Source organism: Macaca mulatta, chromosome 17, assembly GCF_049350105.2.
Source record: "Macaca mulatta isolate MMU2019108-1 chromosome 17, T2T-MMU8v2.0, whole genome shotgun sequence".
Lineage (NCBI taxonomy): Eukaryota > Metazoa > Chordata > Mammalia > Primates > Cercopithecidae > Macaca > Macaca mulatta.
In genome coordinates this window covers 25,336,060-25,357,793 of record NC_133422.1, presented here as the reverse complement: position 1 = coordinate 25,357,793, position 21,734 = coordinate 25,336,060, and the positions used below count along the sequence as shown (strand labels likewise).

The window sequence follows — 21,734 nt, the reverse complement described above, 5'->3', positions numbered from 1 at the left end:
TAAATTGATACAAAAAACTTGGGGACTGATATGACACTATCCTATGAAATTAAAACTGTGCATATCCCATGAAATGGCAATTCCACTTGTAGGAAAATGCTTTCACGTGTGAACTATGGCTAGATACTTCAACACAGATGATAATCTTGAGAATACAATACGGAGAGAAAAAAAAACAAGATTCAGAAGAATACATATGGTATACCATTTTTATAAAGTTGAACCAGGAAAATCTAAGGGTACTGTTTCAGAATTCACACATACATGTGTTTAAAAATCCATGCTATAAAGAAAAACAAGGGAATGAGCAAAAGTCAAAATTTAAGGTGGAGGATACCTTTGACGATGTGGCAAGGGGGTGGGGCAGAGAGGAGTACACAAGGATCTTCAGGATGTCAAGGAAGTTGGACTTTTTAAGTGGGGTGATGGGTTCACAGGCATTCATTTTATTATATAATAAACCAGGATCGGCATAAATATTACCTTATGCATCAAATATTTAATTTTTAAAATTAAAACACACATGCATGCACAAGAAAAAAGAAGTAAGTACTCTGTAAACTGACCTCCCAGTCAAGAGAGCTGTTGATTTTGCAATTGCCTAGGAGCATAAAGACTGAGAGTATACGTTCTCTTTTTACACTGAGTCTATAGTGAGATACTCTGTCCTAATAACATTTTAAATTTTGTTTCCCTTTTGCAATTACCTAAAAACTCCTCACAGTATAATGTATTCCATCTTTACTCTTTATTTAATATCAAAATCCTCTTTTATTTTTTTCTCTAGTGGCCAGGTTCTAGCTGCTCTTCCTAGAACCTCTAGGCAAGTTCAAGTGCTACAGAATCTTACTACAACATATGAGGTAATTTCTCCCTAATTTATGTCTATATTGGTTTCATTTTGTATAAGCACTGGGTGTTGAGTTTCCTCCTGTATGTTGTCTGGTTTATATGTATCTGGTATGAACTCTTCTTCTCATAGCCTTCTCTCCCTTCTCACAATCACATGACTTTGTTGGTTCCCCAGATCAAAACTTCTTCACTTGTGCTATTGGCTTTCCAGCCAATTTCATAATAGTACCTTGGGATTTAATGTGTGCACTTACAAAGATGCTACAATAACAGAAATTAAAATATTTAGAAATAAAAGCTTTACTCATAAAACAATGGTTCTTAACCAAAGATGTACCAAAAACACAGAGTACATTTATTAAAATTCTCACCCAGGGACCCATCTCGACCTAATGTCTAAGATGTAGAAAATTGACAAGATGTATAAAATTACAGAATATTAATGGCAGTGGTGGCCATTGGGGGAGGCATGGCCAGTTGTAGTGGGGGAGGCACGACTGGGGCTGTGTGTTCCACGGAGCCAGCAGAAGTCAGGAAGAGGTGAAAGTCCCGCCCCCTTCTGTGATAGCAGGGCGGGAGCCTCATGCTCTCCTGGCGCAGCTACAGCTGCCCAGCTGCAGCTACAGACCTGGACATCCCTGTGCTCTTGGGGGCCAGGAGCAGGCAGGAGCCCCGCCCTCCTGGGCGCAGCTGCAGCTGCCCAGCTGGGGTTGCGGACGCAGGCATTTCTGCCCTCTCACTGTTTCTGAGAAGACCCCCCATTCTCCTACAGGCTCGGAAGTGCCTGCTCCCGCTGTCTGGCCTCTCCGAGTTCCTGGTGCTCACTCCAATCTTGGAGCAAAATTGAGGCTGAACCTAGGTGCTGTCACAACCTGGCTGGCTGTGTGCATCTCAGGGCAGCACTGACATGCTAGCCCCCTGGGTACTGACGAGCACAGGAGGGAAGCCAAGGGGGTTGCTGAGGGCATCTCAGCACTGGCCTGCAGGCCCCCTCAGCTGGAAAAGTCTGGGTGCCATAAATAGCTGTAGGAGGCAGACAGGCTCCTAGGCAGAAAAGGGCGGGTCCCTGGTGAAGCCCCACCTTCAAGCCCAGGAAGGTTGCCAGTCCTGTGGACCACAGTGGGAGCTACTGGTGCTTTTTCCACACCTGCCCATGGCCATCCATGAACCAATCAGCACCCACTTCCTCCCATCTGAAGCCCATAAAAACCCCCAGACTCAGCCAGAGTCTCTGGAGAGACATCAGGGACCAGCTGTAGAGAAGAGCCACCCGCTCCAGGGTCTCCTCTCTGCTGAGAGCTAACACTCCTCAGGACACCCTGGCTGCAGAGAGGAGCTACCCACTGCGAGTCTCCTCTGAGCTGTTCTATCACTCAGTAAAGCTCCTCTTCACCTCGCTCACCCTCCGCTTGTCCACGTACCTCATTGTTCCTGGGCACTGGACAAGAACTTGGAACCTGCCAAATGGTGGAGCTGAAAAAGCTCTAACACAAACAGGGCTAAAACACGCCCCTTGTTTGCCACATTGTGGGTGACAAGGAGGAGAGAAGAGCTGCAGCCTTTTGGGGAGCTCAGACCTAAGAGCTCCCCGAGGCAGGACTATGATACCCTCTTTAGGGCTCTGTGGTTCCTGACGTCTCCAAACTTCTGGGTGCCACCACCTTCCCTGGTGCCAGCCATGGAAGCTGCTTGCGGGACACCTGGTCCAGCCACAGCCTTGCAGGGAGCCAGAAGATGCCCACCGTGCCGCAGCCGGCATGCCTCGCTGTGTGCAGTAGCTGGACCCCACACCTGCTGGCTCACACACCCCTCACCGCTCAGCTTGCCCTTGGCAGGAATGGGACCCAAGTCAGTAGCACGAGATGAGCACAGCCTGCCAGGCCAAGTGGGCTTAGTGGACCCGAGCAAAACTTAGGCAAAGGCGCCACTGACCAGAGGTTTCTGCTGGTAAAGCGACCCCAGGGATCCCGTAAAAATACCATGGTAGAAAATTAATAGCTCCTTGTTTGTTAGTGTTTTCCAAGAAGCAGAGGTAAAGACCAGACTGGAGGAGCAAGTGATGAGGGGAATGCTGTTGGAGGATAGAGGATGGAGCTGAAGAAGGCAGGGAGCATCATCAGACCATGTTGTAGCTCTGACACCTCTGCAGAAGGGAGCATTTTGTATGGAGAATCTCAAGACGGTAGGGCAGTTCCAAGGAAGGCTGGGCTAGGTCAGTCTCAGTGGTGAGTCCTTCAGCCAGTCACCTGTTATGGGAACCCCATATCTGGCAAGAAGGGGCCTGCATTAACACTTCCACAGGTCTCAGTTATTGGCTGGCTGCAGCCCTGAAACCACATGGCCTCAGCTTCTAGTGGGTCACCAGGGCAGCCACTGAAAACACCAGCCAACTGTGCTTCTCTCAACCGAAGAGCTGAGTGGTGCATATTCAGGACCACCACATCATGATAAAGAGGAAATACTACAAGAGGCAGCATCAGAGGTTTAGAATTCGAGTTCTTGTTCTGTCACTTCTAGCTGTACGATTTTAGATGTTAGGTATGAACCTTAATTTCTTCACCTGAACAATGCAAATAATAACACCTGCCTAGTCTATATCAAAGTGTTATAATTATCAAAGGAAATGAGTATGAAAGTGCCTTGAAAAAGCACATTAAGGGCTGGGCGCGGTGGCTCAAGCCTGTAATCCCAGCACTTTGGGAGGCTGAGACGGGTGGATCACGAGGTCAGGAGATCGAGACCATCCTGGCTCACACGGTGAAACCCTGTCTCTACTAAAAATACAAAAAATTAGCTGGGTGTGGTGGCGGGTGCCTCTGGTCCCAGCTACTCGGGAGGCTAAGGCAGGAGAATCGCGTGAACCCGGGAGGCGGAGCTTGCAGTAAGCCGAGATCCCGCCACTGCATTCCAGCCTGGGAGACAGTGAGACTCCGTCTCAAAAAAAAAAAAAAAAAAAAAAATACATTAAGAGAGAAAAAATAAAGTCCATAATTAGATAGATATATATATATTTTATTACATACTTTTAAAAATTATACTTCAAGTTCTAGGGTATATGTGCACAACGTGCAGGTTTGTTACATATGTATACATGTGTCATGTTGGTGTGCTGCACCCATTAACTCGTCATTTACATTAGGTATATCTCCTAATGCTATCCCTCCCCTCTCCCCCCACCCACAGTAGGACCCGGTGTGTGATGTTCCCCTTCCTGTATCCAAGTGATCTCATTGTTCAGTTCCCACCTATGAGTGAGAACTTGCGGTATTTGGTTTTCTGTTCTTGCCATAGTTTGCTGAGAATGATGGTTTCCAGCTGCATCTATGTCCCTACAAAGGACACGAACTCATCCTTTTTTATGGCTGCATAGTATTCCATGGTGTATATGTGCCACATTTTCTTAAAAAGGAACAATGACATGATAATTACAAGAACACGAAATTTTTATTTAAAAAATCAATGTTTAATCAACTTTCTAGACAAAATTTTGTTTCCTTTCAAATATCTGATGTACACATGCAATTTTACAGTTAAGTCATGAATATAGTCATTCATCATTGTCTCATCAAATATTTATGGATTATCTTACATGTTCCAGGCTTTTTTTTTTTTTGCAACTAGAGTTATGGAAAGGAATTTTTAAAAGCTCACTGCAAAATAAATGTTTATATTACCGTGTGTGGATGGGGACCAGCACCAGGTAGTGTCCTTTTCATGCTCCTTATAGATAAAACTGTCATGGCTGTAGCTACAGATGAGAATGATGTGAACAACGCTTTTTTAATTTTATCAATTTTGCCCCTTAAACTGTAGATTGTTCTCTGGCAGCCGGTAACATCTGACCTTATTGCGAAGAAAAAACAAGTCCATTTTTTTGTAAATTCATCTGATGTCGACATTGTGAAAGCCCATTTAAATGTGAGCGGAATTCCATGCAGGTAGGCACTATTCAATGCATATTGAGTAGCTATTATAAACACCTACTACACACTTGACTAGGGTATGGTATAATTGCTTCCTGGAACAATAAAATGTATTAACCATGGCAGCATAGAAGTCTCTGACTGGACCGAATGGACTGGTGATAAAGCCTAAGGTCCAGCTCTGTGATCTTGGATAAGTGGTTCAACTCCTCATGTCCTTGGTCCCTTATCTAAAATGCAGGTTAGACTCAATGTTTGGTAAAGCCTCTCATAGTTCTTTTTTCTCTGACGACTCTGTACCCAGACTCAGGGAGCAAAATTGTCATTTGCCTTGGTAGGCTTTGTGGTATCTCCTGAAAAAGCAGCTGTGGGAGGGGATTTAGCTTCTGCTAATTCTTCTTCACAAAGACAGTGACCATTTCTGAATGTCTGGCTTTAAAAAGTGTAACAGGTGGTTGGACTCTGCAGAGATCTCGGGTTAGTCTGGCACTGCCCCTTACCACCTACATGACCCTGGGGGAATTATTCACCTCTCTGTTCCCAAGTTTTGTATATTAAGGGTAAAAACAGCACCTACCATGTGGATTAGAAATGATTTCCTTTTCTTAAAAAGTGTATCAGGTGCAATTTCTGCTTAGAGTCTAGCCTTGTTCCTATGGAGTCTCCTGTCTAATATCTCCTCTCCATATCCACTGCCCAACTGCCAGTACCTTCCTGGTGGCCTGGCCCCTTCCTTGAGACCATGCTCTCTTCTGTGTATCAATGGGTGCCCCCTGGATAATATGCTATGTTAATTATTAGTAATATGTTATAGAGTATATTATAGGTGTGTACTGTTTTCCAGGAACTGTGTGCTGAACCTTCCTATTAATTGACATTGTGTCTATTAATCTTTACTTAACCCCAAATAGTAGATGCAATCCCCATTATATAGATGAAAAAATATCCTTACTTATAAAGGAATGTTTCAGGGTAAATCAGAAAGAACATGGCAGAGTTAGGAGTCAAACTTAGACCTTTCTGATGTCGACGCTGCGGCTTTTATTTATTGGCCCAAATAAAAGTAAAGAACCTTTTATTAGTATGACAGGTAACTTTCAACTTGTTCATCTTAGGTGATAGAATGCCTGAATTCAGTTAAAATATTTGCCTGGTTAACAAATGTGGTGCTCTGAAGAGAACTTGAACGAGATGCCTTTCCTGTACTTCCCTTTTCCTGTTCTATTTCTTTGGCTCTGCAGAACATCTGGTGCAGGTCAATGGGGAAAAAATAAGAAAAAAAAAGAAAAGGCTTTCCTGCTTCTTCTTCCTCTTTAACTGAAAACAGCATAATACAGTGATATTCTGGATTGAAGAAAGGTACATCAATCCATATGCTCATATAAAAGTCACTGAAGAATCACCATTGAGTAATGTTGGTAATGGTGGGAAAGGGTGGTTTTTATGGAGGTTCTGAAAATATACTTAATAGGAGCTACTTTTTCTCTAGTGCCCATGTAGGCTCTACGGAAAGGGTTTGTCGATCAGTTTATCACAATGTGAGATATCGTGCTTTTACCTTGATGAAATGCTTATTAGGTTTCTTAGTGATTTTTTTCTTCGTGCTCACCTGCTGCGCCTGCAATGCGCCATGTGGGAAGATCTACCCTCTGCTTGGAAACTAGCTTACTCTCTGTTTCATCACCTAGTGTCCTGCTGGCAGATGTGGAAGATCTTATTCAACAGCAGATTTCCAATGACACAGTCAGCCCCCGAGCCTCCGCATCGTACTATGAACAGTATCACTCACTAAATGAAGTAAGCCATCACACAGCTCTTCAAAGCTACTATTTTCATTTAACCAGCATTGCTATTTCAACCAGGGGAATATCCAAGGATCATAACTGGTAGAAGATGGTAAAACACAAACACACACACACACACACACACACACTCTTAGGTTAATTACATGGTGGTCATCTTCCCTGAGAAGATTGCATCATATCTGGTAAACTGCAGGATGTTTGTCTACAGCTAAGAATATCTCTAACTGCTGGGAGTAACACTTTATGCTATGGAACAACAGAAATTAAACAATAGGGGCTTTAATTAAAACTGCCACCAAAAAATCACCAGTCCAATTAATCATGTCTCTTTGGACCATCACCCTAATTTTACTAATTACCAGATTAGCTTGCTGAATTAAAGAAATATATTCATTTACATTTAATACACTATAACTAATTGCATTTTATTCATTAGAAGGAAGCTATTTAAACTAATAATAATAATAATGCCTTTGTTCTAATCTTTAAGAAATTGGATTTTTTTATGTCAGTACTTACAGGTTCCACTCCTTTTAGAGGGAACTTCAGTAAGGTGTTGATGTGTAGGTGAGACCTCAGCAAGCTTTCACATAATCCACTAAAAGCCATTTCCCTATATTTGTTAGTTGAAAGAATAAATTCGCAGGAGGACTTTCTTTTTTATATGGTATTCTCCAAGTAGTAAAAAATACCTTGATGCCTTTTTATAAGAGTATGCCCCTATATTGCCTAATATAACTATTTTTGTCATCTTTGACTAGGTGCCCAGAAACTATTAGGGACCATATCCATATTTTTAAGACATCTAAGACTTAGGTAATGAGAATCAATTTTATGTGTATAATCTTTAAAAGCATCTGCTCCTTCCCAGTTAATTAAGCAAGAAGTCAGTATGCTTCTAGAATGTGTGCCTGGTTGATTGACGGGGTCTTACAATTGCACCCCCCCACTTTTTTTTTTTTAATCTCTCCTACATCTATCCAACTTAGACCACCTCTCTCCAGCATCCATCAGCAGGACTGCATGAGCAAACTCGATGCAGAGAGGTTTCATAGGTGGGATTTGCAAAATACAGAAAGTGAAACTGTCACTTCTGTGATAAGTTTGCTGGGGAGAGGGGGATGCCATACACAGAAGTCTTTTTAAATATTTGTCAAAACATATTTTAATTATTTTGTTCAAAAAAGTTATATTTTCTTACCATATCTTCAGGAAAGAGTTGGAATGACACACGAGGAAAAAATAAGCTCACGGCTCTATTAGTTTGTTAGGGCTGCAGTAATAAAATACCACAGACTGTGTAGCTGAAATCACAGAAATTTATTTTCTCCTGATTCTAGAGGCTAGAAGATCAAGATGTCAGTAGGTTTGGTTTCTACTGAGGCCTCCTTCCTCAGCTTGCAGGTAGTTGTGATCTCACATTGTTCTTCCTCATATGGCCTTTTCTTTCCTTTTTTTTTTTTTTTTTTTTTTTTGAGACAGAGTCTCTCTCTGTCGCCCAGGCTGGGGTGCAATGGTGCAATTTTGGCTCACTGCAACCTCCGCCTCTTGGGTTCAAGCGATTCTCCTGCCTCAGCCTCCAGAGTAGCTAGGACTAGCACACCACCACGCCCAGCTAATTTTTTGTAGTTTTAGTAGAGATGGGATTTCACCACCTTGGCCAGGCTGGTCTCGAACTCTTGAGCTCAAGTGATCTGCCCGCCTTGGCCTCCCAAAGTTCTAGGATTACAGGCGTGAGCCACCATGCCCAGCCTCTTATGGCCTTTTGTTTGTGCACATGCATCCCTGGTGTCTCTCTCTGTATATCTTAATCTCCTCTTCATATAAGGACACCAGCCAGATTGGATTTGTGCCCAGTCTAGGGGCCTCATGTTGACTTGATCATCTCTTTAAAGGCCCTATCTCCAAATACAGCCACTTTCTAACCTACTGGGAGTTAGGGATTCAACATATGAATTGGAGAAGGGGGTGTAACATTTAGTCCTTAACTATGACATTCTAGAAAATATCTTGTACTTCTCTTTCCACTCCCGCCCCTATTATTTTCTAAGAGGTTCATAGGAACCATAACAATTTTGCTCCCAGAAAATTCCTCTAAGTACTTCTTTCCCTTTGATCAGTGGTCTCTTGATCAGCCCTCTCTACAAGATGGCCTGGTGGGTAGCACAGGTTATTTTGTCATTGACTCACACCAGATCTTAGATGATCCAGTGTAGGGAGAAAGAAACAAATGGCCAAAAATTACTTCTTAGAATGGTGAGAGAAAAGAGTTATTCGAAGAATGTTGCATTACTACCTGAGCTTAGTTTGAGAAATGTATAAAGTATGTCGGTTAAACTGCCTTCAGATTACACAGCCTCTCGTGTTAGAGGAAATCTACTGAAGTATCAATGAATAAATTAATTTTTTTGTGGTAGCTTTCTCAGGTGTATTTATGCCTAGAGGAGTAACACGGGAAATGGAGTTTCAACTAGGAAATTGCTGATGGTTACATTTCTGACACCCCAGACACTGACAGGATCAGTACTTGGTGGCAGGTGGGCAGGACCCCTTAATTCTTGGCATGGGGACAAGCACTCACACCTACCACTCATGCTGGTTATGCGATCTCAGAGAACCCAGGGATAAATGGTGCTCCAGTTTTTACCAGCTAGGATTGCTATTTGAAATCACCTCTAGAAAAGTTCCCAGAGATAAAGCCAGGATTTGACTGTTTCCATTTCAGAAGGCATCAGAGTTTAAGAATGGACCCTCGAAAGTTGGTCCACGTTAAAACATAACCCAGTTCAATCCCAGCAATCTCAAAGCAGACAATAATGCAATGCTTGCTTTGAAGTGGGTGCCAGCCCTAAAGTCAGAATTTTTTTTTCTTTTTCCTTCCCCTATTATCTTGACAGAACCTCAAAAACAACTGGACTTCCACCCAAGAGAGAGGTCCAGAATCTGGGATAACTGAGTTTGTTTGTTTTTCCTCCAGATTGTCCCCACCTTTGCCTCTCATCATTCTGCCAATCTCACTGTGCTTGCACAGGTCTTTAGTGGGAAACAGCGATGCTTCCCTTTATCCTGCTTTGTAAAGACGGTGCTCAGGGCTCCCTTCATCTTGAAAAGTGCATTGTTAAGTCCCATATAAAAGCGAACTTTTGAATGAATGATAACAAGAATTTGTTATCATTGTGATGACTTTAAACATAACTTTCAGGGGCCATAGTTTAAAGATTAACTTTTCCTACCTCGTTATAAGTATCTTAGCACTTTTTCACTCTTTCCCAAAACCTTGACACTTATGAAAACTTTAATTTTATTAATTTCCCTAAACATCAGAAGAAAGCCCCCGCCATCAGTGCTTTAGGTCCTCATGCATTCCACATACAGAGGTTTTCCTTTCTCTGAAGAAGTTAGCTGCTTCCTTTGGTCAGGGAAATGCTTTGAACTTGCTTCGTGACTAACCTCTGGTTTCCATTTTGCTAGATCTATTCTTGGATAGAACTTATAACTGAGAAGTATCCTGATATGCTTACAAAAATCCACATTGGATCCTCCTATGAGAAGCACCCACTTTATGTTTTAAAGGTATGTTGTGGGGAAAGTCGTTGATCTTTCCATGTGAGGGGAGGGATTAATTCTCCAGTGGTGTTTGTTAAAACTTGAGTTTCTTTTCTTGAGTTCTGAAAATATTTGCATTACAGGTGTTCCTCAACTTTAATACCTGGCTATTTAGGGGTTGGCTATTTTTCCCATTAATAATACAGTCTTGTCCTGGTCTGTATGTCCTAATCTCTTCCCACAAGGACACCAGTCAGTCTGGATTAGTACCCACTCTAAGGGCCTCATGTTCATCACCTCTTTAAAGGCCCTATCTCCAAATACAGTCTCTTGGGGGTTAAGGCTTCGGTTCTAGATGAAACCCAGTTCTAGAATTAACTCTGTTTCTGTTTATGTGACATTAGATAAGCCATTATAACATTTCCATGAAATGAAGGAAGTGGTGTTTATTGTTTTCAAGTCCTGGTTTTCTTTTCTGTTACTGGACAAACACTAACAGAAAATAAAACCAGGACTTGAAAAAAATAAAATTAAAAATTAAAAAAGTGGTGCAGCTTTTTGATGCTAATTTTTAAAAATTGATACATAATAATTGTACATGTTTTTGGGGTACATGTGATTTTTTTTCTCCCTCTCTCCCCACATGTGATGTTTTGATACATGCATACAATGTGTAAATCAGGGTATTTGAGATATCCATCATCTCAAACATTTATCATTTCTTTGTGTTGGGAACATTTTAAGTTTGTCTTCTAGCGATTTTGAAATATACAATAAATTATTGTTGATTCTAGTCACCCTACTGTGCTACTACACACTAGAACTTATTCCTTCTAACTACTTTGTCCCCACTAATCAACCTCTCTGTATCCTCTTTTCTCAGACTCTGGTAGTCACCATTCTACTCTCTACCTCTATGAGATCAACTTTTTCCACTCCCCATGTCAGTGAGAACATGTGGTATTTGTCTTTCCCTGCATAGATTATTTCACTTAACATAATGACCTCCAGTTCCATTCATGTTGCTGCAAATGATAGGATTTTATTTTTTTTAATGCCTGAATAATATTCCATTTGTGTATATGTACCACATTTTCTTTATCCATTCATATGTTGAAGAACACTTAGGTTGATTCTATGTCTTGACTATTGTGAATGGTGCTGTAATAAACATAGGAGTGCAGGTATCTTTTCGATATACTGATTTCCTTTCTTTTGGATACATACCCAATAGTAGGACTGCTGGCTTACATGGTAGTTCCATTTTTAGTTTTTTGAGGAACCTCCACACTGTTTTTCATAGTGGCTATACTAATTTACATTCCCACCAACAGTGTACAAGGGTTCCCCTTTCTCCACATCCTCTCCAGCATTTGTAATTGTCTGTCTTTTGGATTAAAGCCATTTTAACTGGGATGAGATGATACTGCATTGTGGTTTTAATTCACATTTCTCTGATGATTAGTGATGTTGAGGATTTTTTCATATACCTGTTGGCCATTTGTGTGTCTTCTTTTGAGAAATGTCTGTTCAGATTCCTTTCTCATTTTAAAAATTGGATTATTTATGTTTTCCTTTTGAATTATTTGAGTTCCTTATATATTCTGATTATTAAATAGCTTGCACATATTTTCTCCCATGTTTTTCTTTTCACTCTGTTATTTCCTTTGCTGTGCAGAAGCAAGTTTTCAGTTTGATGTAATCCCCTTTATCTATTTTTGCTTCTGTTGACTGTGCTTTTGAGATCTTACCCCAAAAAAATCCTTGCTGAGACCAAAGTCCTGAATTGTTTTCCCAATGTTTCCTTCTAGTAGTTTTATAGTTTCAGCTCTTACATTTACGTCCAATCTGTTTTTAGTTGATTTTATATATATAGTGAGGGACAGGGATTTAGTTTGAATTTTATGAATAAAATTTTTCCCAATACCATTTATTGACAATACTGACCTTTTCCCAATGTATGTTCTTGGTGGCTTTGTTGAAAACGAGTTGACTGTAAATCTGTGGATTTATTTCTGGGTTCTCTATTGTAATCCATTGGTCCATGTGTCTGTTTTTATGCCAGTACCATGCTGTTTTAGTACTCCAGCTTTGCTCTTTCTGTTCAGCATTACTTTGGATTTTCAAGATCTCTTGTGGCTCCATAAGAATTTTAGATTTTTTTTTTTCTCTTTCTATGAAGAGTGTGTTGGTGTCCACAGGGACTGCATTGAATCTGTAGGCTCCATTGGGTAGTATGGATATTTTAACAATATTAATTCTTAAGCCCGTAAGCATGAGGTATCTTTAGGTATCTTTTCATTTTTTTGTGTGTTCTCTTCAGTTTCTTTCATCAGTGTTCTATGATCTTAATTGTAGGTCTTTCACTTCTTTGGTTAGATTTATTGCAGGTCTTTTTTTTTTTTTTTTTTGGTCATTGTAAATGGTATTTCTTTCTTGATTTTTCTTTTAGGTTGTCTGCTATTGTTGTATATAAATGCTACTGATTTTGTGTGTTGATTTTATAACCTGCAATTTAGTTTTTTGGTGGAGGCTAGGTTTTTCTAAATATAAGATTGTGTCATCTACAACCAAGGATAATTTGATTTTTCCCTTCCCATTTAGATGCCTTTTATTTCTTTCTCTTACCTGTTTGCTCTGGTTAGTACTTCCTGGTACAACTTTTGAAACTAAAGTAAGACCAGGACAACAAATCCCAGCAAGGGACGAACAGCAGGAAAAGGCTGAAGTCCTTTGCAGTAGGGTTATTATGATGGTTTCTACTCCAATTGCCACCCATTTGGTTATATATTTTCAGTTGCAAAATGTTATGGAAGAGAAGTTGATTAACCTATCTTGGATTGGATGTCTTCTCTCTTGAATAAATTGACCTTAGTAAAGGTCAGTGAACATAGCCACAGCCAATTGTTTTCAGAACTAGGAAACAACTCTATGGTTCTGTTTTCTACCTCTTTCTCTTAAAGTCCTTTTTAAAAAGCTCTGGAAAATAATGTAGTCACTAAAAATGTACATTTAATTTAGTAACATATAATTTATGCACAGTATCCCAACATTATCTAAATTGTGATAGGTGAGCTTCCGGTTATTCAAAGATAAGACTTTGGGTTAGGACTTCTCAGTTTTAATCTGTCGTTTACAAGTACTTGCAATGCAGACTCAAGGCAGACATATGAAATGTTGGATCCCCTTGGTCACTGAGTTGGTCAATCAGATTGGATCCATGTATCATGGCATATCCACCCATGACATTTGCTTTCAGCCATGCTGTGTGTAGTCCTTGGAACATGCTTATCTGGAACCTGTACATGTTGAAAAATCATGCATTCTGGATGGTTTGGTCCTACTCTTACTTGATCAAGGATGTGCATATAATGTGAGTCTCTGGGATTTTGCCAACCTTTCGGTGCCAGAACCAGTGCCAAGAAAATTGGCCCAGGACTTAGAAAGGTCAAGTAGACAACTTAAGATTTTCTTTACATTGAGTAGAATAAGCTAGGTAGTTCTCTTTGACTATACAATTTGACGATTAGTGGCCAATGCCATTGGGCTTTCTTGTTAAATATTGTTAAATATTTTGTTAAATCTTGTTAAATATTTACTATCTTGTTAAATATTGCTAGCTCTAAGTTAGGAAAAAACCTCCTGGAGTGGTTCAAATGACAATCTAAATATCTAACTCTTTCTTTTTCTTGTTTTGGAATTGCAAGTCTACATATTTGTTTGATTTTACAACACTCTTCTTCCTTCCCTTTATACCAGTGGTCCTCAACCCCTGGGCTGCAGACAGGTACCAGTCCATGGCCTGTTAGGAATGAGGCCACACAACTGGAGATGAATAGCCAGTGAGCAAGCATTACTGCCTGAGCAATGCCTCCTGTCAGATCAGCAGCAGCATTAGATTCTCATAGAAGCACAAACCCTGCTGTGAACGGTGCATGCAAAGGATCGAGGTTGCACGCTCCTTATGAGAATCTAAGGCCTGATGATCTGAGGTGGAACAGTTTTATCCCCAAACCATCCCAACCCCCGATTCCACCCCACCTCTGCCCCATCCATGGAAAAACTGTCTTCCATGAAACTGGTCCCTGGTGCCAAAAAGGTTGGGGACCACTGCTCTATACCCTAAATTGTGTTGTAGCTCACTTTTAAAGGCAAATACAGTATGATTAATTTTGGAGGTGTTCTTGATAATTCTTCTAAAGACATCAAAGGCTATCATTGAGAAAAGGTTGACAATTCTTATTCCAGAGTTAGCAGCTTGTATTAGTCCATCATACTGGGAACACAGCCTCTGTCCCTAGATTTATTTGCTGGTAATCAGTTCATGAGAAGTTAGATGTATGCTTCTTTTTGTATGAAATAAAGAAATAATCCACACCAAAAAAAAAAAAAAAATTGCACTCAGAGGAAAATCTTGAGTGAGTTTCTGCTCCTGGTGTGTCTCTACACCTCCCAGGGAAGATTGCCATCCAACTCACACCCATTTACCTCTAAATGAAGCATGAAAATACAGCCCAAATCATTAGTTCTCTGGTCTCCTCTTCTAAACTTCCACATGCAGCTCTGACATGACTGCATAATTGTGGGAGGATAAAAAGTTTGAAATCAGAGTCCTGGCTTCAAACTTCAGTTTCAATTCATACCAGCTTTGCTACCTTAACTAGTGTCACTTAATCTCACCAGTGTTTAAATTTCCCTTGAGAATTTTCAAAGAAATGCAGAACAATTCATATCTCAGAGATTTGCTGAAACTATTAAATATAAGCACTATATAAATGAAAGTTATTATCCTGAAGCTTATTGTTATTGTTTTTGCTACTTTTGGGGTTTCTTTGAGCAGGTTTCTGGAAAAGAACAAACAGCCAAAAATGCCATGTGGATTGACTGTGGAATCCATGCCAGAGAATGGATCTCCCCTGCTTTCTGCTTGTGGTTCATAGGCCATGTAAGTATTCACATTCTCTTAACCATATTTCTCAATATGGTGCCCAAGATCACCTGTGTCAGACTCAACTGGGCTGTTTATTAAAATGCATTTTCCTAGGTCATATCATGAAGCTTGGGAATCTACAATTTTCACAAGTTTCCCAGGTGACTTTTATGCATTAATGAGTTGAAGAACATGACTTCAAGCATTTAAATCACCCAAAATATTGTTGGTCTTTTTACATTTCTGCCTGGAGTTAAACAGTGAAAAATGATTAAGAAATAGTATATTGATTATAATATGTTGACTAAGTAGAGGAAAGGACTGAAGGAATTATCTAAGTTGGGGCCCAATTAATTTATTTCTCTTTTGGTTTTAATTATCCAGACATCTTTTGCCACTTTTACCCTTGGAAATTGAACATAAGCACAACATTACAGAGGTGAAACAGAGTATGTTTTCTCACATGTCATAATAGGGAATTTTGTCCCTGAAGAAGGGTTTTGCATCAAAAAAGTCATATATAAGACAAATCGTATGTTGGAAAGGTAAAAGATATAATGACTATTAACTTCCGTGATAAATGAAAACACTAAAAATTATGCTTCAAATCCTATAAAATGGGCATATATGTTCTCTACATTGATTTCTATAAAGAATCATTGCCACTGGAAAAATAACTCAAAATATGTGTCTTTCTGATAATGATTTTTGTAGTCTTTGCATTCACAGATACATAGTAACAGAATAGATGAGTTAGGAAATTAAGATATTGGCACTTATTAAGTACATCAAGATAAAACTGTTTCTGCCTTTGCTGGACCTTGACAAATGCAACATCTCTATTTGCCTTCATTCACTGTGAATCTTCCATCCTCCATCCCCCATGGATGGGAGCTGCAATCTCCCTGAGTCTACTGGAAATTCCCAAACACCATTGGTACTATCTTGGCCAAAACAGGATGATTCCAACTGATCAGACCCTTAACATAGCCCAGTCACATCATGATCTGGAACCTTCCCCAAGTTGAGTAGTTTGGTTATTTTAGGTAGTGAAGGGAACAGCAGTTAATAAACAGAGAAGGGTACAAAGTAGGAGAGTAAGAACATTTATTTTCCATTCCATCACTGAACATGAGAAGGGCCAAGAAGAAACTTCCATTCATATTGGCTCTAATTTATATTGGTGAGGTTGTTCCTAATTACTGCCCTTGTGCTCCTGACACCTCTGCCCTCCTATTAGATATCCTACCCTCTACCCAAGCCGCTTGCTGAATCTTTGTAAGATTAAATTATTTAACCCACAAATATTTATAAATTGCCTATGATGTTTCAGATCTGGAAATACAAGGATGAACAAAATATAGCCCAAGGATCTTATAGCTGAGTATTTTGCTCCAACAATGTGAACCTGATTTGTGTAGCCCAAAGAAACATAATCAATAAGGTCTTTCAAAATGGACATTTAAACTCCATTCTCGCCTGCCTAAAACTAATTCAGATCATCTGACTCTCTCAGTGCTTCAAAGCACTGGAGGAGGGAAAGTAAAATAAAATATTTATCTTTCAACAATTGTGAAGGTAGGTTTTATATTCAAAAACTAAAGCATCCAAAGGCAAAGTAAAATCTTAGCTTTTAAGTCTCTCACTCTTTTCTGCAACTCAATAAGGATTTCAAAAATCTTATAGTCTAGTTTCAGCAGAAATCCACTACACTACCCTTTGAGAAGCTTGAGGCCAGTCATTTCTTTCTAAGCTTCTCATTCACATACTCTCAGGAGGCAAATTTAGATCCTTCTCTTTTTGCAAAGGCAGAGCTGAGACCAATTTCTGCATGGCTGCATCACCAAGCCAAAATCCAGCACCGGGGCTGGCACATCGTAGGACCTAGTGAATATATGTTAACCATCACAACTCGCCAAGAACTTTTTCTGCCAAATGGCTTTTCTCACTGCTGACCTCCTGCCAAACCTCTGCCCTAGAAAACTCTCGTCTAATTGCACACAAAGTTAGAGCTCTACAACCTCAGGGCCTTCACAGAATTCTCTCTGTCCCTCCTCACCACGGGTGACACATAACCTAAGGACACTGCTCCCTGGTGGCTCCTTCAAGTAGAGGGGCTGCTCTTTCTTTCACATCACCATGTGCTGAGAGGCCTGGTGGAGTGGATCAGCATTCTCCTGTCTTGACACTACCAATGATTCTTCTCTTCTCAGAAACTTACATAATCTGGCTGTACTCTTATTTTATTGCTATCCTGCACTGACCTTCAGATAATTTCCTGGTACCTGGTTCATGATTCTTTTTTCTCCTCCAACTCTTGCCATCATTCTGAGTGAATTCAAAGTCCATATGTGAGAGTCACCTAACAACGTATCTTCACAGTTCCTTGTTCTCTCTTCCGCTAAACCTCATCTCAACTCCTCTTTAGCAAATTTCTCCTGTAGCCATCCTCTGGATCTCAGAAGTAATGTTTTGCTGTTCCTTAGACCCAGAATATGGCCATGGACAGCAACAAGGAAGGTTAGAAGAAGCCATCTAGCAATATAACTTCTTAATTTCCTGTCTTCTCTCATTTCTCACCCCTACTATGACTGCTTTTTTTCCCCCAACTTTAGTAGATTTGTAGTTCCTACATAGATGTACATCCTTTTAATTTATCAGTCCCTTTCCAGGAATACTTGCTTCACTAACTAATTGGTCCCATCATAAATTCACCCCAACCCTCAATTTCTTGCCCCCTGACCTGCTCTTCAGGAGTTCCAACCCCAAACACTCCACAGAATTAACCATCCTTTTTCTGAGCCACCTTGTACATCTTGCCATTGTTTATTATCATACTTATATCAATAGCATTGAATTGCTGCTTTTCCAACTTATCACTTCTATTAGCTTTTTGAAGGCAGAGACCAGCTCTAAAGTAATTTTTTTGCTCCCCATAACCTGGTATATTGTTTGGTCAACATAATTGGTGCTCAATATCCCCTTGTGGAATTTGAAATTTAAATTAATGTTGCAGGTTTAGGCTGACATACAATTTTGGGTTCCAGAGAGTATCTAAACAGTACCTACTGTTGGGATAAATATTTTATTGTCATTGGCTATGGTTCAAACTATACATACATATATAGAGATTGGAGTAAAAACTGAGACAGATAGCTCTCTGATATATTTGTAATGGGAACATTTTGTTACCATTACATTTTAATAGATGCAAATCATGCTGCATCTATTAAAAGTTTAGGCCATGTTGTAGAAATGACTGTATCTCAGTCCTTACTCACTCCTTCTGTCTGGAGTCCTACCTATTAGATAAAGAAATAGGTAACATTGTTCTGGGCCTAACATTGGTCATCTCTCAGAGCATAACTTTTTGTGGAAAGATTTCCATCCAACCGGACAGAGGTAAAGGTAGGAAGGAAATTTAAAAAGTGAAGCATAAAAAGAAACTCATCATGCTGCATCTATTAAAAGTTTAGGCCATGTTGTAGAAATGAAAATGAGAAATGCTTTATTATTTTGAAAGGAACAGGCTCTCCTAATATTTTTCTAATAATGAATGCTACATGATTACTGAAAAGTGATGCTAACATAAATTTATAAATTTGTAGCATAAAAATATATTTAACTGGTTGCTCAACTATTTAAAACATGGCTTCCCTGGAAACCATCATTCTCAGAAAATTAACACAAGAGCAGAAAACCAAACACCGCATGTTCTCACTCATAAGTGGGAGTTGGACAATGAGAACACATGGACACAGGGAGGGGAACATCACACACCGGGGCCTGTCGGGGGTCGGAGGCTGGGGCGTTAGGGGTGGGGGGCTACATTAGGAGAAATACCTAATGTAGATGACAAGTTGATGGGTGCAGCAAACCACCATGGCACACGTACACCTGTGTAACAAACCTGCACGTTCTGCACATGTATCCCAGAGCTTAAAGTATAATAAACAAACAAACAAACAAAACAAAACATGGCTTCCTTCATTCTACAAATTTTGCTTCCTTTTCATTAACCTTTTATTTCTGACTTACAGTAGATTTTAAAATAACATTTTTCTTTCCTTTCTCTCTGATTTCATAAGTATTTCTTCATGGCAAAGAACTTTAATGTGACTCTTGTGATTGTTCTAGGGAAATATGAATATAATATTTTAAACATTTAAAGGGAAAATAGTAAAGTTTATAAAAGGCTTGTTTTTATTTTGTCAATAATAATAAAAAAGACATTTCTTAACAATGCCATGAGTATACTTTAAGGCAATTTAAATATTTATTGAATTGTAAGCCAAATTAAATATTTAATGTAATTAATTGTGAATTAAATTAAAATACAGCAATGTTGCCACAAATTAAGATTTTAAACCAAAAGCTTTGTCCTAGGTGAAATGATTTGACCAGCTAAAATTTGTCTTTATAGTTCTCCTGCCTGTACATTTTGGCATTTTGGGGTAAATTTCTCAGCCACCAAATTTGGAGGCCATTGGATCACATTGTAATATGTGCCGCTAAGCTGGATGACTCTAAAGTAGAGAGGAACAAGTTTGAGATGATGTCTGTCAGGAATTCATAGCCAGTACCTAGGAGAAGCTACCCCAATTCTAAAGCTAGATGATCAAATGCTTGGGAAACACACTCAATTCTAGCAAAACTTGAGCTCCACAAGTTCTAAGGACAATGTAGCAAATATCAGGTAATCACCTCTGGGGATGAAATATGGTAGGTAGTTTAAGCTCTGATGAACGTGAATTACGGAAAAAGGAGCTACGCTAGATTTACTTTTTTGTTTCCTTAAATCTTTGTAGTGGGCTCTATGGCTTCAATAAAGAGTTAATATTATTTCTTAAGGAAAATTTAGGAAGTTTATGGTTCGATTTTCTGCCTTCATTAATTAGGAAGACTGCACCATGTGTAAGGCATTTATCACCACTTTGTAGCAGAGTACCCTAAGTTCAGTTCTTTTGAGGAATTAGCACTCTTTCTGAAAGTTAAATCTGCAAATCTAAACATGCCAAATGACAAACTAAGAAAAAACACACACACACTAAGTTTAGAAGAACTTAAAACAGATCTAATTAAATATTCTTCATTTAATTTGCAGATAACTGAACACTATGGGATAATAGGGGAATACACCAATCTTCTGAGGCATGTGGATTTCTATGTTATGCCAGTGGTTAATGTGGATGGTTATGACTACTCATGGAAAAAGGTAGGAGAAAAGGCAAAGAAGACAAATCATGCTCTCCTTGGAGATATAGGATATATAGGTTGAATTATTCATAGAAGTTTGGATCTAAGCACAATGGCTTTATTATTACATTTTTTAACTTTTATTGTGGAAAATGTCAAATATATATAAGTGCACATAATTGTGTAGTAAACTTCTATCTACCCATCACAGAGCTTCAACAATAATTAACTCATGGCCAGTCTTGTTTCATCTGAATTCTCTCTACCCACTTCTACCTTACTCATTTTATTTTGAAGTAAATCCTAGGTACCATATCACTTCATCAATAAATATTTCAGTATGCATTTCTAAAAAAAAGAACTCTGAAAAAAATAATTACAGTATAATTATACCTTGAAAATTAACCATTTCTGAATACCATAAAATATTGCCAGTATTTTCAATTGTATCATAACTATTTTTTCTTTTTGAGATGGCGTCTCGCTCTGTTGCCCAGGCTGGAGTGCAGTGGCACGATCTTGGCTCACTGCAACCTCCACCTCCTGTGTTCAAGAGATTTTTCTGCCTCAGCTTCCTGAGTAGCTGGGACTACAGGTGCCTGCCACCACACCTGGCTTTTTTTTTTTGTATTTTTAGTAGAGACGGGGTTTCACCATATTGGCCAGGGGGCCTCAAACTCCTGACTTTGTGATCCGCCTGCCTTGGCCTCCCAAAGTGCTGGGATTACAGGCATGAGCCACCTCGCCCGGCCTCATAACTTTTTAAAAAGTATGTTTCTTTGATTCCGGATCCAAATAAGGCTCTTACATTATGATTGGTTTATAGGTCTTTTAATTCTATTTTAATCCATGGACTCCCATTCCATCTTTTGCTCTTTCTGTTTTTTGTTTTTTGTTTTTCCTTGCAATTTATTTGTCAAAGAAAAGAGTTTCCCCTTATTAGGATTTGCTAATTGCATTACCATCTTGTAGTTTAACATACTCTTCGATCTGTATTTTCTGGTTAATCAACATAGTGATTCATGTAAAATTACTCAAGCAATATGAAATACTATGCTTTCTAATTTTTTTTTTTTTTTTTTGAGACGGAGTCTCGCTCTGCCGCCCAGGCTGGAGTGCAGTGGCCGGATCTCAGCTCACTGCAAGCTCCGCCTCCCGGGTTCACGCCATTCTCCTGCCTCAGCCTCCCGAGTAGCTGGGATTACAGGCGCCCGCCACCTCGCCCGGCTAGTTTTTTGTATTTTTTAGTAGAGACGGGGTTTCACCGTGTCAGCCAGGATGGTCTCGATCTCTTGACCTCGTGATCCGCCCGTCTCGGCTTCCCAAAGTGCTGGGATTACAGGCTTGAGCCACCGCGCCTGGCCTATGCTTTCTAATTTAAAGGGGCACATAGAAACATAACTAGGTATATATAAATTTAGAAAACCCTATTTGAGTAGCACATATAAATACTAAGAGGAAGAAGATTAGTTGGCGTGATTG

At 39.6% G+C, this 21,734-nt stretch overlaps 1 protein-coding gene and 1 long non-coding RNA gene across 3 annotated transcripts in view; one reads left to right on the top strand and one right to left on the bottom strand.

The window, feature by feature from the left end:
• The window catches only part of LOC106994255 (uncharacterized), a 52,446-nt gene that overhangs the window by 17,747 nt on the left and 12,965 nt on the right, over positions 1-21,734 (bottom strand). The window lies entirely within an intron of this gene.
• The window catches only part of CPB2 (carboxypeptidase B2), a 57,031-nt gene that overhangs the window by 22,702 nt on the left and 12,595 nt on the right, over positions 1-21,734 (top strand). Inside the window, exons 2-7 of one of the 2 annotated variants that reach the window (XM_001097608.5) lie at positions 788-863; positions 4,666-4,790; positions 6,464-6,572; positions 10,052-10,153; positions 14,967-15,071; positions 20,161-20,271. In XM_001097608.5, the coding sequence (XP_001097608.2) occupies positions 788-863; positions 4,666-4,790; positions 6,464-6,572; positions 10,052-10,153; positions 14,967-15,071; positions 20,161-20,271 (628 nt within the window). The remainder of the gene's footprint in view (positions 1-787; positions 864-4,665; positions 4,791-6,463; positions 6,573-10,051; positions 10,154-14,966; positions 15,072-20,160; positions 20,272-21,734) is intronic. The other variant, XM_028837478.2, reaches the window with a different exon arrangement.